The 17174-nt window shown below is 41.3% G+C and overlaps 2 protein-coding genes across 10 annotated transcripts in view; both read right to left on the bottom strand.

Annotated features, from left to right (window-relative positions):
- The window catches only part of myo6a (myosin VIa), a 155450-nt gene extending 147975 nt beyond the window's left edge, over positions 1-7475 (bottom strand). The window contains exon 1 of one of the 8 annotated variants that reach the window (XM_080289818.1): positions 7087-7475. The gene's annotated coding sequence lies outside the window, so the exon portion shown is untranslated. The remainder of the gene's footprint in view (positions 1-7086) is intronic. The other 7 variants (XM_080289815.1, XM_080289819.1, XM_080289817.1 and 4 more) reach the window with 7 other exon arrangements.
- A 5436-nt stretch (positions 7476-12911) lies between these two features.
- The window catches only part of senp6a (SUMO specific peptidase 6a), a 29724-nt gene continuing 25461 nt past the window's right edge, over positions 12912-17174 (bottom strand). For both annotated transcript variants that reach the window (XM_026194822.2, XM_026194821.2), the window contains 5 exons: positions 17052-17140; positions 16853-16941; positions 16676-16744; positions 13779-13929; positions 12912-13677 (listed from right to left, as the gene is read on the bottom strand). In XM_026194822.2, coding sequence (XP_026050607.2) covers positions 13441-13677; positions 13779-13929; positions 16676-16744; positions 16853-16941; positions 17052-17140 — 635 coding nt within the window. In that variant the 3' untranslated portion in view covers positions 12912-13440. The remainder of the gene's footprint in view (positions 13678-13778; positions 13930-16675; positions 16745-16852; positions 16942-17051; positions 17141-17174) is intronic.

The raw sequence follows: 17174 nt of genomic DNA, 5'->3' as shown, positions 1-17174 counted from the left end.
TACAGCCCCCACTACCATAATGGCGTGCTGATGGCCCGGGTGCATTTGCATGTTGACACATGACACAGCGTTTCAGTCACAGCTGAGCCACGGAGAGAGAGGAAGGAAGAGAGCGACTGAGAGTACAGGCGATTAAAGCCGACGGCAGCCGCTAAAAATAAACATGTCTAAAATAAACTAAAAATTAAAAATAGTTTGTCCTGACATAAAAGTACAACATGGAGCGTCGGCACCATCCTCCGACACTCTGTGAGGAAACAGAATAAATTGTTTTTAGCTTTAATCCTGCAGAAAATCGCCAATCATTGAGCAGTATTCACTGCAAATGAGCTAATAAAGGCAGTTTTAATGATATTTAACGCTTTAATTTGAGTTTTACATCTCTGTCACCTTGTTTGTTCATGTTTCAACAAGTAAACATGAACTCTTGTCACCATTCTTTATTTATCACAACCTGCCTTTTATTTTTACTTCTCACCCTATTTGGTATTTTAATACTCTGTTAAATTTACTGGTTTATATCGATTCAATATCTCCTGTACACATTTTTTTTTAGTTTAAAAAACAAACAAACAAACAAACAAAAAAAAACCATCATTTATTTGTGAGGCTTTTATTGTGAAATGTTTAAAACAGAGTTTGTCCTTCCCACTGTTGCCAAGAGTTTGCTCAAAGGTGAGTCAGATAAAGCTGACTAACATATATATTAACTTGTGATTAAACTGGTTTAGAAATTAGCCACAGCTCTGGTTCTTAAACGCACCTCACTACATTTCATTACTCGAAAAAACAAAAATAAAAAATGAGCATGTGATTACCTTTTTTGTGTTTTCAGAATTTACATATCTTGCTTTCTGATTCCATGTGAGTTCAAAGAGCCCCCTACATAACACATGGTGCACCCACTTTGATTGGGTGTCATCATCAGCACCACAGATATGAGTCAGGAGGGACCTTCTGCACCTCCAACAGATCAGAACCAACGGGAATAAAGAAGATCAGGTCAAAAAGGAGCCAGTCCACTACTGGAGCTAACATGCAATGGATAATGTTGTATTTACTGTATGTAATGACCAAGAAAATACAAACAACACTTAAAACCCATTTTTTTGGTCAAATTAGAGACCTGGCATATGTAGGAAACGGCAATAGAGTCATTTTATTTGTTCATGTATGAAATATAATCATTATTTTTTAAGTTCTCTCTTTCTCTTATATTTTATATAACCACACTACAGACGGACAAGCGCCTGTTTTATGCTTGTGGTTAGCAACAACGACGGTAAAACCCTCGCGTGTCCGCTTGTTTATGTTCCACATAAACCTTTCACAATAAAGCTCAAGATGCTGTTGAGACTTTTCAAAATAAACTGAATCACGTGAAAGAGCAGATTATTTACGGATGAGAAGTAAAAAAAAGAGCCGCCAGGTGCTAAAAAAATAAACCTTCGACTCAAACGTTAGAACAGGCTTTTCCCCGCAGCACGCCGTGTAATAAATACTGGCAAAGAAAACGGCGGCCTTTACAACTTATGTCTAAAAATGTGTAGTTTCATGCATCAGTTAAAAACTCAACTCCAGCTACATGACGCGCAGCTGGAAACACTTCCCGCAAGTCGAGCTGCCCAAGATTCACAGAATTTACAGAAAATGTTACATTTTTGTGATTTATATCGTTATCGGAAGATAGAATTCTTATATCGGGATATGAGATTTTGGTCATATCGCACAGCCCTATATTTTGAACTAAACCAGAATTTCCTTTTAAAATTACACAAAGAAGAGCAGGCAAATGTTGAAGCTTTTGAAGTTTTTGGAGTCGGAAGGAAATCTGACCCAACTGCAGGAAACAACCTAAAAAGCAAAGGTTCATGGGTATATCAAGAGACAGATGCTGACATCTGATAGCCAGCTGTTATGTTTGAAAAAGAAAAAAAAGAAAGAAGATCTTTTCTCATTTTGTCTGCTTTGCTAGAGTCGGTACAAGAATTGGGAGCCATTTGTTCTGTTTATTTTGCATTACTGAATTCATCTTATCTACTTTAGCTCTCAGCTTTAGGGTTCTTATCTTAAAAGATCCAGAAACGGGGTTGTTGTTAGCTCCGAGGAAAACAAGTCCACGAGGCTTCTGTTTACAACTCCTGCTTCGCTTGTGTGATTCATCAAAACACATAACAGTCACATAACAGCACGTTTTAGGTCCCACAGAGACTCAAAAAAAAAAAAAAAACCCAACAAAAAAACAAACAAAAAACAACCCAACCCTGGGGCAAGGCAGACGGCGTGTAAGCCGACACTCTTCATCATCATCAACAAGCGATGTGGTCTGCTCGGTGTGGCGTGACTAATTCAGCTCATATTCCCTTTATTACAAAGGCTGATGGAAGGTAGTGGAGTCCCACCACTGCCGCTACCACCACCATTAATATATCTCCATCAGAAACAAGATATGCATGAACTCTGCTGCTCCATCATCATCAGCTGCTGCTGCAGGCTGAAGAGGTTTGTCATGGTTCGGGAAGTCCTGTTTGTATGTAACGTGGCTTTTGGCGTGTTATCTGAGCCAATCAGTGAGCAGGTCCGGAGTCAGGATATGTGCCCGCCGCACAGTATAAACAGCAGACACAGTAGAGACAGTAGACACAGGGTCTTCCACAGAGTTCGATCATATTTTTAGCACCTAATCTCTCTGAAAGGAATAAGTAAAAAAAATGCACAGTTTTCTGACAAACAGCTAACTTTGAACGACCTCGCCTGTCAGAAACACTATGAACTACAAACTGCTTTATTCTCAATTCCTCCAACTCTTTAACTGGAATCCTCCCTTTGCTGGATCTGGCAGTGCAATAAAGAAACTGAAGCATTAATGAAATAAAGTGAACAGCACGTGGAGCACAGGTGAAGTTCAATACTGTCAGACCAACTATGACAAGAGAGGCTTGAGACTAAATGACATTGCAAATCGCCACAACAGCGACCTGACCACCCCGTCTGGTGGGAAACGAGATGGAACCGACCAGGGCGAGCCAGTGTTGACCAGCTGTGCTTTAAAAATGAGACCACAGGAATAAAAAAATAAAAATGTCAAAGTAAATATGCTTTTCCAGCCAAAGAAAGTCTAATTGTGGGAAACTAACAATCAGCTTTGTTGCATTATAAAAGCAACCCATCACTTTGAGGTGATGGCATCAGCGCTCTCACCTCCAATTCACCTCGAATGCGGTGATGTCAAGCACTGTCACGCTGAATTGCAGGTGCGTTGCTTTGCTCACATTGCCACAAATTTCAGCAATTTTAAAAGCATGTTTCGATTATTGGGTGCTGTGATCAGCGGGTTCACACAGCACTGAGATACAGGCAGCGTACCAGCATGGTCATAGTTTAACCTCGCCTGTTATCGTGCTCATTTTGACTGATTCCTGAGGCTTTTCTTACTTAGGTAAGTGGCAGGTACATCTCTAGTCAGCATCCTTAGACGAGTAAGGTTATAGTTATTATAGTGAAGCAACTGTCCAAACATGAGTTCTGACTGTGCCTCAAACTTCTAAGCATGAAATAAGCTGTCGGATTTGTAAAATACACAGAGCTGAGGTGATGACGAGGCAAAAAGAACAGAGCAGAAAAAGAAAAGAAAGCAACCGAAACAAAAACCGAACAGAAATTACAGCCATGCTGGAGTTTGACCAAACACAATCTGAAGTAAGACGAGGTGAGGTAAGACTTTTATATAAGCTCAGAGTGTAGAAATTCCCTCCGTTCCCTACAACATTTAAGGAAGGAAGTACCTCAAATTTCTATAGGAAAAATAAATGGAACTTTACATAATAGCTTCCCGTAACACTTAGGTTATCTTAAAGGTCTGATTGGTGGTAAATCTGCACAACTTTTCAACATATGTGCACCGTTTACCAACAGCTGTTAAAAAGTTCAAAGCGCCCAAATGGTGACGCGTCAGCCTGTGTTCTTACTTCATTACACTCGAGGCTAATACATCCTCAGATTCTGCACGTTCTAAACATTTCAGGATATTCCAGGGATTCCTGGACTGGGCAAAGGACAACTTCATTCCTTCCTATCCTCCCACCTCTCCAACTGCTTCCTCCACAGGGTGACAATGCAAGGAAAACACAACACAGCACGAGAGGTGTTTACTGACAGAAATTACATCCAGCATGAACATTTAAACCCAGTCTGCCGCCGAAGCCGTATCATGTCCTGAATCCTCGGCCTCCTCGTGTCTACGAGAGAACTTAAAGTGGATAAAGATGCACATAAACAGCTTATCGCGAATAAGACACTTGACCAAGAGCCATAGCACAGAGGATGGAAGCTCTGCAGCCAGAAATCAACTTTATCCAGACAGACTCTTTCTACTTAAGAGCAAGGGCTGAAGGGAGCAACATGTCATCCAACTAATCCAATAACCAGGCATAACTTTATTTACACAGCACCTTAGGAAGAACACAGATAACAAAGCACTTTGACAGACAAGCAAAAGCAGAAATTCAAACGGAAAGCTGAACAGGGACAGACAAGCTGTGAACAATTAGAAAAAAGAAGAAGCAGAACTATACAGCTTTTCTGATGTTTGGCTCAATGGTTATGGCAGACTGCGTCTGAACAAAAAACAAAATCTCTTTAAGTTGTATTGGGCTGCTTTAGAATGCGTAATCAGGTCACAGTTTAAGAAATGTCCTTTGTCACTGAGAATATAGTTAACATGCATATTCAAACTGCAGAAAGATCGTCATCTTCAATGGTCTTCAACCCACAAAAAGAGAGAATACTGCGTGATCCATGTTCTGTAGTCTCAATATGAGTTTCTGCCATCAGGCAGACAATTCAGACTCAGCAGTGCAAACTGATCTTTCTATCAGGTTGAACAATGCCTTTCTTCTGGCCAAGAATATATTGATACAACCACAGGTTGCACTGCAAAGCAATTCCAGACTGAGTGATGTCTCCTTCTTGTTTGTTTAGTATTTAAATCTGTCTGTTGGTGCTGTGTGTCCATATGTGTTCAGGGTTGTAGCTTTGGAGTCCAAGTCAGACTTCCCCATGGGGACAAAACAGTATCCATCTACCAATCATTAAACAATTTACCTACCTACTAACTTAATGATCCATCCATCCTCCAACCAACCGAACCATCTATCTGCCTACCTGCCAAGCTATCCATCTACACCCACATACCTGCTAACCTATCGTCTACCTACCCAGCTATCTACATATACATCTATCTATAAATTCCAGCCTATCCATCTATCTACTTATGTACCCCATCTACAACCTACCAATCTACCTACATACCAACGTATCTATCCATCTATCAGCCTACCTATCTACATATGTACCCGTCTACCTACTTACCCACCCATCAAAATGTTTCCTAGATTTGTGGATGCTAAGGGGCCTGGGACAGTTTCAGAACACTTGTATATAACTTCTGATTTTGAGGTTGTTAATTGAAGAACATTTTGTGCCATCCAGCTGTTGATATTGGTTACACATCTAAAAAAGAAGCTAGTCTTCCACTGGACATGTTTAAAAGCAGGAGGTGGTCAAGAGGACCTTGATCAATGACCTTCCTGCATTTTCCTGAAGGGAAGAGCAACTCACTTTACAACAAGTGTCATTTCCTGTTGTGACATAATGAAATTATACAGCAATCTGGCCATAAAAGAAAAGTCAAAGTCCCTTCGAAAATCAGGAGGTTCCTGCTGAAGAGGCCTCCACCCAAACTAAAGGCATACTATAACCTCAGAGCTCTATTATAAAAGGACCTGAGGCGTTGAAAACTTCATACATGAACAAATATGCAATGTGGGGCATCACAAATCGAATAAAATATGAGTAATTCACACAGTTTTCTGCATTTGGGGTCATAATCATTTCCACAACAGTGATTTCAAAGCAGCTCTAGGCCAACAACAACGAGCTCAGGAAACGCACAATAAAAGCTGAGTACTCTTATATAATCATGCAACACAGATAAAACCAGAGCAAAGCCTGGGCTCGTTCCCTCTCTGCATCCTGACTTTCCTGAAGATGCCACATTATCTTCCATCATCGCTCAAGCAATAATATCACAAAGACCGAGCCCACCGCCCACTCTGCCTTTTTTTTTTCTTATGCAAAGCATGTCCATTGATGATTCCTCCCAGGCTCAGGAGCAGTGTGCTGAGTGTGCATTGTGCAGGCCGCAGCCCTGCTCGTGTTGTGAGATGTGACATATCGGTGCTGCAACACCACAGCCTCCCGTGTCATGTACGCACCACTGAACCTGCATCTCAACTGCCAGCCTCTTTCCCCTTTTACCTCCCTCTAACCTAACAAGGCTTGTGATAAATGTTCTAACGCGATCTCACGCCGGGCCGAACCTCGTTCAAAACAGGTGACATGTTGAATCGCCTTGCCTTTCACGCACGCACACTGGATATGAACAATGAGTCATCGTTTTTTATAATCCGAGAGACACCTGTTTTCATTCGGCAGGTGTATAACATTTCCACGAAAATAATCCAACTTTTTGATCTTGCTGTTTCATCTTCTTACACTGAGTCCTGCCACCAGAACCCCTCCATCGGGTGGTAATGGCAGCGCATTAAAAAGTTGGAAGCTGTATTGAAATAAAGTGGGGCACAGCAGTTGTTGTGTAAGCCGAATTTAAGAGAGGGTCCTAATTATTCGAAATATGCATTGGAGACTGTAATTTTCGTACATCCCTCCTTTGGTCGTTACAGAAACTTTAAATGGCCAGGTTTTTGAAGGTAGTGTGGCATCAACTCTTATCAACAAAGCTACACAAACCCAAGCATATTAACTCATTGTAAAAAAAAAAAAAAAAATTAAAATAAAGATGGTGGATGCTGTTAGGGGAAAACTGCGCTAAATTCCAGTGGACTCGGTAGTTCCTCCCCCAGCTTTTAGCCCAGTGTCGACGGTTTTCGTCCCCGGTGTCTGGACTGCCTCCCCGGGTTGCTTGTTGCTAGCACCGGGACGCTGCGTCTCCTGTAGCCCGTCAGCTAGCTAACATCCCAGGCTTGTAAAGATAAAACCTCCCCGGTGCACGCCGGTACGACCTACCTGCTCTCAGAGGAAACTCCCGGGACTCCTCAGCTTGTTTTACAGAAGCAGGGTTTTAAAAAAAAGAAATTTCCAGAAAAAGGAGCGCTCGTACTAGCCGCACAGTGCCGGTTGTCTCCAGATGATCCGCTCCGGCAACCTGGCCCACGCTCTCCCCGCCCAGCAGCCTCCGACTCCCGCAGCAATCCTGGGAAACTGGCCCCGTGACGTCACTGGCTGTGCCAATAATCTCCGGCGGAGGGGTCCGTCCTGCAGGGGCCGCTGTCCGGAGAGGAGGGCTTTATCATAGTTTCATTTTTTATGCTAAAAAGAAAAGCAAAATATTCAACAATTTCTGTCCCCCACTCCCCATTAATTTGAAAATAAACACTAAGACACACATTTATTGTGTAAACTTTGTAAAAAAGAAATAAACAAATAAAAAAAGAAATCTATGGAAAAACATTTCTAAAATAAGTTATAAATCCACTTTTTCCTTCTTTTGTTTGGTTTTTGTCACATTTAATCTACAAATACAAGTAATATATATATATATATATATATATATATATATATATATATATATATATATATATATATATATATACATATATATATATATATATATATGTATATATATATATATATATATATATATATATATATATATATATATATATATATATATATATATATACATATATATATATATATATATATATATATATATATATATATATATATATATATATATTACTTAACGTGGCTGAATGCATAACTTGTGCAATCCTGTTACTCTAATTTTAACCCGGTTCCCATATCATTTTTAATAAAATAATCACAAATGTGTCTCTTAGATTGAGGGGGGGCAAATCTGCTGACTTTGTAAAAGTTTAAATTTGAGCAAAGATTTGCAAATAAATGCTAAAAATTAACAAAAAAAATGTGTAACCATTGAAAAATTGTTAAATGTAATTTTTATTAAATTTTATCTGAAATTGAATATTTAATACGAGGATGACCTTCAGCCCAGTGGCCAAGAGTTTATTAAAGAACATTTTTTAAATCTGGTGCATTTGTAACAGGGTTTCACACAGCAACTAAAATATCTCATAAAAAGTCTGACTTAGGAAATGAAAATGTTTTTGGTGCTGTATTGTTTATTTTTTGCAAATACATAACAGAAAATTAAAAAACTACATTATAAATTATAAAACCCCTTGCGTTTTAAACAAGAGTGTGAAAAACATAAGATCCCAGGAAGGAATCAAAGTTCTGAGCAGGAAGTCTGCTGTTGTTTGTGTACATTGTAAAAAAGAAGTGGACTGAACACGGAGCCCTGAGGGTCCCCCAGCCTGTATTTAAAGATGGATTTAGCCACCGTGACATCACTCACTGGTCTGGTTTCTACTGGTCGTATAACTCCAAATGAGAGGTCCAGCTCAGTGTTTTAAATTAGCTACAGTGAGGTGCAGCATCCAAATGGATGGCTCATAATAATTATTCATCCTTGTTAGAGATTTTATGAAGAGGGAAAACTACTCATTGTACTAACTAATTACTGTGGAAAGTAAAAATTACAGTGATTTAGTACTCACTAAAATGAGTTCAGAAAATTCATAATTATTCATTTCATAAATCACGACACGCTGCTCCCCTGTACATAAGCTGCCTTTACAAGTTTAAAGTATAGCTATTGGTAGTACTGGCCTGATATTTACTTGGTACTAGATCAAAACCCAAATTTGCAGAACAGCACAGCACTGGTGACTCTGGTCCAGCTTTTACGCTCTCTGTGAGGATGCACTCGCCTTTAGAATCAGCCTCATGTGGCCGTTAGAGGAACTGCAGTTTTTCGCTTCATTGTTTCTGGCATGTTCCCAGGAAGAACATTTTCATGAGTAAAATCACTCTCCAAACTGGGACTCACAGAAGCATCTGAGACAAATCAGGAAAATCAGCAGAAGCTCTGACACGAATAAATCTGAAGTCCCACAGAGGCTGTAGAAAAATCATCTCCACTCTTTACACGTTCAGATGTGTGTGTGAGGAAGGATTAATAGGGATAATGTCAAAGACGACAACAATGGTGCTAATCTGTCTGCTGCCACACTCACAGCACACGACTCTCGGATGGAATACAGTAAAATACAGATGATCATTAATTAATCAGGTCATATCAATGAAGCTGTAAGCACCAGGTGAGATGCAGATGTTGCCTCAGCTGTCACAGGTGGTTGAGATGCTTGTGGAGTTTGTGCTTTGGTTTGCTGAGAGGACTCTTCTCGTCGCTCGAGTCAAAGTTGGTCTGTGATTTAAAGATGAGCCAAAATCTTCTGTGACGCGTTTTCTTTGTTCTGGACTGAATTTCTCACTATATCAATAAAAGAATAATTGAATAAAAACGGAGAAAAACTGACAATGTTACACAAAAAAGAAAAAAAAAAGAAATATACGAAATAGTGTTTTTATTTCTAAACACTGGTCACAAAAAATCTTACATTTGTGTCTCTTCAGCGGTTCTCACAAAATGTTTTCATCTTTTTCGTGGTTATTTTTGCCTCATCGTATTTCACGTTGTTTTATTTTTGTAATCATTTTCCGTAGTTTGGTGATTTCTTTGTGCTCGGTTTGTGTTGTTTTGCAGTCAGTGCATGGATTGCTTTGTTGTTGTTGTTTTGTGTCTTCGAATTGTTTCATGACGTTTCCATATGTTTGTTTTTATGTTTGTTTTAATCCTTTTAGTAGTGTGTCTGTTTTTATATGTTTTTGTGGTGATGCGTTTTAATCGTTTGTTTCACATAGGAGTGTTTTGTCGTCGTCGTTGTTGTTTTTGCTATCATTTTTGTGTCTTTTGGTAATTTTTGTGTGTGTTGCGAGACAGTTTTTGTCTACAATCTTGTTTCTCTGTTACATAGGCGTTTTATTTCCTTTTCTTTTGCTCTGTCCATTCCAAGGTGTTTTTCTCTTTTAAGATTATTTTTGTCTTCTTAAAAGTGTAGAAAGTTGTTTCATGGTCATTTTATATTTGTTTAGGTAAATGTGTGCTGCTTTCACGTGGTTTTGTGTCTTCTGTAATATTTTGCATACACTTATTTTTGCCTACTCATTGCATGCAGATGCTTGAGTCTTTTTTTTTTTTTTTTGTCTATTTCTGGTAGTTTTGTGTCTTCGTCATTACTGATGTCTCTTTGTAGATCCTTTGTGTATTTGTGTCTCTTTGAAGTGTTTTTGTTCTTGTTGTGGTTTGTGTCTATTTATGGTATTTGCCATCTCCTGTGGTGCTTTCTTTTCTCTTTGATGTAGATCTCAAGATGAGACCTGGGGTCTCCCGGGTTTCCTCCTCCGGGTACTCCGGCTTCCTACCACAGCTGTGTCTGTTTGGTGTGGATGCAAAGTGGATGAAGCATTTCAGGGAATAAAACAAAAAGATGCGTGAAAAGTGCTTTGAGTGATCAGTAAGAGCAGAAAAGCATCTGATGAGGTTATATGTGATGTATTCAGTCTGTGTCAGTCAGAAACGCTAGACTCGAGTCTACGAGGCTTTATTTAAAGTTTGAAATAATAAGACTGTACAAGCTCAGGCTGTTAGAGCAGCTGGAGAAAGCCCTGCCTGAGTGGCTGCTCTTGATTTAAAAACTCTGGAAAGAAGCCAGGAAGTAAAGCAGGCGCTGGTTTTATCTTCTTAAAGACAATCATGATGAGGGCTTCGGCTTCCATCAACACATAAAACACTTAATTTATATTTAATGCTTTGATGCTGTAAAGGTTTCATGGTAAGTGGAAGGACAAAACACCGCAGAGGAGTCATGAATGTTTTATTGTCTGTAATGGGACGCTGGTTAGAAAACTGAAAGCTGAGAGCAGCGCTTCAAACAAACCACCTGATGCAGCAGGCGACCTTCAACAAACTGAACTTGCTTCATGTTGATCACTGCGAGGAGCCACACCTGAGTGAGGACACACAGCAGGTCCAGATGTTTCTGCTCACTGGCATATCAAACTAAAAGAATCAAACAGCTGGTTAGTCACCTTTCTGGACTTTCCTAGGATGGTGACGGGACCGGTTCGGTTTGCCTGTCTGCATGGATGTGTTTTTATGTGACGTGGGGCTCGATCCAATTAAGAAGAGAAAATCTGGAGTTGACTGGTTCAGACGTAATATCTTTACTGTTCCACGATTGGTCGAAAGTGGACATCTCACATCTCTTAAGAACGCTGCCTGCTAAAAAAAACCACATATATAAAATAAAGTCACCAGCAGGACTGAACAGAGCAAATTAGAAAGAACCTTCCACTGGATAATTACTACAGCGATTAATTTGGTTCAAGGGATTTAACACTAGCTGATGCAGCTGCAGTGAGCAACTCTGGTGGTCGTGGGAAAAGACGTTATACTCCGAGATTATCAGCCAAGAGCCTTTGTCATAGCCCAACAGCCTCTAACTGAGCATCAGAGGCCTGACATGGAGACGTCCACCTTCCAGACTTGAGCGTGAAATCCTGAAGATGAATTCAAAACTTGGATTTTTAGGGAGTGAACTAAATTATTGCTGAGGAAAGACCAGGCACTGTTAACACCAGACTTACTGTGAAGCATGGGGGTGATAGCATTATGTGTGGGGTTGCTTCTCAGGTTCACAGATTGGTCTGATATGAAGGGAACTAATTAACGCAGGTTCACACAGAGACGTTCAAAGTCCTCTCGGCATCTAGGCGGCCCAGATGAAACAGCCAGGAGTGAAGCAGCTCCTTAATCTGCTAGTTCAGGGGTGGGCAATTCCAGGGCTCGAGGGTTTTAGATCTCACCTTGGGTCAACACACCTGAATCACATGATTAGTTCGTTACCAGGCCTCTGGAGAACTTCAGGACATGTTGAGGAGCTAATTTAGCCATTTAAATCAGCTGTGTTGGTTCAAGGACACATCTAAAACCTGCAGGGACACTGGCCCTCGAGGCCTGGAGTTGCCCACCCCTGGGCTAGTTCAGCAGCGTCTAGAGCAGGGGTGGCCAACTCCAGGCACTCCTTGCAAGTCAAGGAAGACATTCAGGTAGATGGATGAGGTCACAGAAAACTCCAAACATTGGTGAAAACAAAATTCAGCAGAGTTGATGTTTGACATACCTGCTTCATTTCACTTACAGTGGCTTGCAAAAGTATTCGGCTCCCTTGAACTTTTCCACATTTTGTCAGCCACAAACATGAATCAATTTTATTGGAATTCCACATGAAAGACCAACACAAAGTGGTGTACAATCAGACATGATTTTCGTTCCACTTCGTTTTTAACAAATAAATAACTGAGAAGTGGGGTGTGTGCAATTATTCAGCCCCCTGAGTCAATACTTCGTAGAACCACCTTTTGCTGCAATTACAGCTGCCAGTCTTTTAGGGTATGTCTCTACCAGCTCTGCACATCTGAATGTGTACGGAAAGGACAAAGGACATGTGAGGGGGCTGAATAATTACACACACCCCACTTTGCAGTTATTTGTAAAAAATGTTTGGAATCATGTATGATTTTCGTTCCACTTCTCACGTGTACAGCACTTTGTGTTGGTCTTTCACGTGGAATTCCAATAAAATTGATTCATGTTTGTGGCTGTAATGTGACAAAAGGTGGAAAAGTTCAAGGGGGCCGAATACCTTTTCAAGCCACTGTATATCAACAGCACGTAGCTGGGAGGATATTTTCCTGCTACATTTACACCCCTCCCACATCACGCTCAAACCAAACCTCCACCTGAAGCTGGAGCCCGGATCAGCTGACCGGCGGTCCGCGCTGTGACGGTGGGTGTCGATGTTGTGGCTGAGGAAACAAATGAGAAGCTAAGGCAGAGGAAGTGCTCTTGCATCAAAAGTTTTCTTTTAATGCTGAAAATTTATCCACTCCACATGGAAGAGACACAACAAGCACTGAACTACGACCGTGTGATTCACGAGCTGGAAATCAACTCTCCAAAAACTGTTTCTCTCCTCAGACGGGTGGATCCTTATAACTTAGACAGCAATTTTCTGTTCTTTTATTCTTCTCCTTCTGTTTGTCTACACAAACCTGAAAGCTTAGAAAATAACCAATGCGAGAGCGAGACAGTATCTTCTGCAGGGATCCTCCTGCAGAGAGAAGAACATCTATGAAACATAACTTAACGGGGCACTCCATGAATGACTCGTATAACAGTAAATTACAAAGGCAGCGGGAGAAACTCCGGCGTATTTACACTTCATCATTTATTCAGTACAAAGTTCAGGTGTGGTCTGTGGTTAACGGAGGGAGGTGAGGAACGTTTCAGACACGTCAAAGTGAAACCAGCAGCGTACAATCAGGTCCACGCCCCCCTCCCACGCCAAACAGGAGGGGGGTGAGGTGGATTCAGGGTCTAATGGGTACGTTTGGCAGTCTGCCGTTCAACCCAGATGTCTCTTCGATCTCCGGCTCCTCTGGGGAGCCTGGCGGAGCCTCGACCTGGTCAGACTCCTTCTTGTCCAGTTCCTGCTGAGCTTGAATCTTTCGGATAAGCTCCTTGATCTCCTCGCGCTTCGTTTTCATCCTCTGCTGAGGGAACCACTCCAACAGGTTCATTGGCAGGTGGAAGCTGGGAATCGGATTCTGTACGGAAAGGACGAAGGACAAATGTCACTTACAGAGCAGCCTGAATTTTCAACTCCTGACCAGAACTGCACCGATGTCCAACTCTATAAAGCTCTCACCTCAAAGAAGCTCTCCACATACTGCAGGATGTAAACGCCACAGTCGCTGAAGTTGTCCTGCTGAGGGACGCGTGGGCTGGAACCCTTCATGACGTCCTTCCCAAAACTCCTTTGAGTGCCTTTACGCACCTCCCACTCTACCTCCAGGTACCTAAAACAAACGCAGACGCAGTCAGACGCCACGAAACCCACAGAGCAGGTCCGAGTAGCCTCAACGTTAAAGCATTTTATGCACTCCAAGCAGATTACTTCTATGATTGATAAATGGAGGCAACTGATTGGTCGCTGGGAAGATGCGTCAGCACAGGTGCTGTGTGTGTGTGTGTGTGTGTGTGTGTGTGTGTGTGTGTGTGTGTGTGTGTGTGTGTGTGTGTGTGTGTGTATAAGCAGAGGACTGCAGAACTCGAATAAGTGATTTTCATACAGTTTGGGTTTCTCATAAATATTTATGCTGACATTCTTGATTAGGTTTAAAATGTGTGTTTAACACAGTAATGATGATTTTGTGCAAACAGCAACAGGTAATCAAATAACTGATGACTGTGCAGCAGCTTTTTAAAAAGAAATCTTCTGCTATAAAAACTGTAAATTTTACAACAAACAATAAAAACAACTTTCTGAACTTTCCAGCCATGACTCCAAGTATTCGCTGGTATGTGGATTTTTTTTTTTTTTTTTAATTTCTCCCACACCATACAGGGAGTGCAGAATTATTAGGCAAGTTGTATTTTTGAGGAATAATTTTATTATTGAACAACAACCATGTTCTCAATGAACCCAAAAAACTCATTAATATCAAAGCTGAATGTTTTTGGAAGTAGTTTTTAGTTTGTTTTTAGTTTTAGCTATTTTAGGGGGATATCTGTGTGTGCAGGTGACTATTACTGTGCATAATTATTAGGCAACTTAACAAAAAACAAATATATACCCATTTCAATTATTTATTTTTACCAGTGAAACCAATATAACATCTCCACATTCACAAATATACATTTCTGACATTCAAAAACAAAACAAAAACAAATCAGCGACCAATATAGCCACCTTTCTTTGCAAGGACACTCAAAAGCCTGCCATCCATGGATTCTGTCAGTGTTTTGATCTGGTCACCATCAACATTGAGTGCAGCAGCAACCACAGCCTCCCAGACACTGTTCAGAGAGGTGTACTGTTTTCCCTCCTTGTAAATCTCACATTTGATGATGGACCACAGGTTCTCAATGGGGTTCAGATCAGGTGAACAAGGAGGCCATGTCATTAGTTTTTCTTCTTTTATACCCTTTCTTGCCAGCCACGCTGTGGAGTACTTGGACGCGTGTGATGGAGCATTGTCCTACATGAAACTCATGTTTTTCTTGAAGGATGCAGACTTCTTCCTGTACCACTGCTTGAAGAAGGTGTCTTCCAGAAACTTGCAGTAGGACTGGGAGTTGAGCTTGACTCCATCCTCAACCCGAAAAGGCCCCACAAGCTCATCTTTGATGATACCAGCTCAAACCAGTACTCCACCTCCACCTTGCTGGCGTCTGAGTCGGACTGGAGCTCTCTGCCCTTTACCAATCCAGCCACGGGCCCATCCATCTGGCCCATCAAGACTCACTCTCATTTCATCAGTCCATAAAACCTTAGAAAAATCAGTCTTGCGATATTTCTTGGCCCAGTCTTGACGTTTCAGCTTGTGTGTCTTGTTCAGTGGTGGTCGTCTTTCAGCCTTTCTTACCTTGGCCATGTCTCGGAGTATTGCACTCCTTGTGCTTTTGGGCACTCCAGTGATGTTGCAGCTCTGAAATATGGCCAAACTGGTGGCAAGTGGCATCTTGGCAGCTGCACGCTTGACTTTTCTCAGTTCATGGCCAGTTATTTTGCGCCTTGGTTTTTCCACACGCTTCTTGCGACCCTGTTGACTATTTTGAATGAAACGCTTGATTGTTCGATGATCACGCTTCAGAAGCTTTGCAATTTTGAGACTGCTGCATCCCTCTGCTAATAATTATGCACACCTGATATAGGGTGTTGATGTCATTAGACCACACCCCTTCTCATTACAGAGATGCACATGACCTAATATGCTTAATTGGTAGTAGGCTTTCGAGCCTATACAGCTTGGAGTAAGACAACATGCATGAAGAGGATGATGTGGACAAAATACTCATTTGCCTAATAATTCTGCACTCCCTGTACAAGGTCTTCATCAGGCCCCATCTTAATCACCTTATAGTACCATATCACCTCATTAGAGCTCTTCGCTCTCGCTCTGCAGGCCTACTTGTTGTTCCTAGAGTATTTAAAAGTAGAATGGGAGGGAGAGCCTTCAGTTTTCAGGCCCCTCTTCTGTGGAACCAGCTTCTAGTTTGGATTCAGGAGACAGACACCATCTCTTTGATAATGTTTGTCTCCTCTAAGATTAGGCATCAAACTTAGCTGACTGCAGCATCGGGTTTCTTTGGTTGTGTTCTGTATTAACTTGAAGCTGCGGTAAAGACACACTCATTGTTTTGGTTGCAGAGTAGCACAGCTACAGGTGAGCAGGTCCAAGATTTTAAAATTACATTTTTGTCAGTTTACTCCTTTTAATTAACCATAAAGACTTTATAATACCATTTTATTTAATTCAGTTAAGTTAGGCATTTATTAATGCTATGCAAAAGTAATGAGCATTTTAGGCTACAGTGCTAAAAGAATATATTAGTAGAAATAACATAATATATAAATAAATCAGTGACTGTAAAAATAAATAACTGGATACCTAGAGTTGTTTCCTGTGATAGAGGGGGCTAATCGTGTAAGACAAGCTATATAGAAATGATCATTGGCCTATTTTCATACGACATGGACTTAAACAGTGACGAATACCAGGAATGAGCCAGATGTTTGTCAGTGCAGATGTGGACACTCACTCTCTCAGAGTTTTGACCACGGTGGATCGAGCCGGGCCTCTCAGGGAGTCCATGATGAGAATACAAGGCCTGAAAGAGAGAACACACGATTGTGTGAGCGAGGGCTTGCTCTGCTCTTTGCTTCAGCAGGGCAGCGGCGCCCTCTGCAGGTGGAGTAGCAGCAGTGCGTGCACTCACTGTTTGCAAAGGCTCTGTTTGGTTGTCAGGCTCGAGGCGTCGGAGCCGAGACCATCTTCAGCCAGAGTCCCGTCCTCGCTGCACTCGTCCTGCACAGACACAGAACTCATTGAGTGTGTGTACGTACACACACACACACACACACACACACACACACACACACACACACACACGAAACACTCAATGAAGGCTGAAGCACCTGACAGGAGCTCTGGTCATCGGAGAAGGTGTAGGGGTCGTCGTCCATTTTTCCTGAACCGTAGCACATACTGATTCTGTGCAATCCGCCTAGAAATCGCAGAAACCAATCAACAGATTATTA

The sequence above is a fragment of the Astatotilapia calliptera genome, chromosome 15 (genome assembly GCF_964374335.1).
Source record: "Astatotilapia calliptera chromosome 15, fAstCal68.1, whole genome shotgun sequence".
Taxonomy (NCBI): domain Eukaryota; kingdom Metazoa; phylum Chordata; class Actinopteri; order Cichliformes; family Cichlidae; genus Astatotilapia; species Astatotilapia calliptera.
Note: the sequence above shows the minus strand (reverse complement) of the source record. Positions and strands in the feature narration are given on the sequence as shown.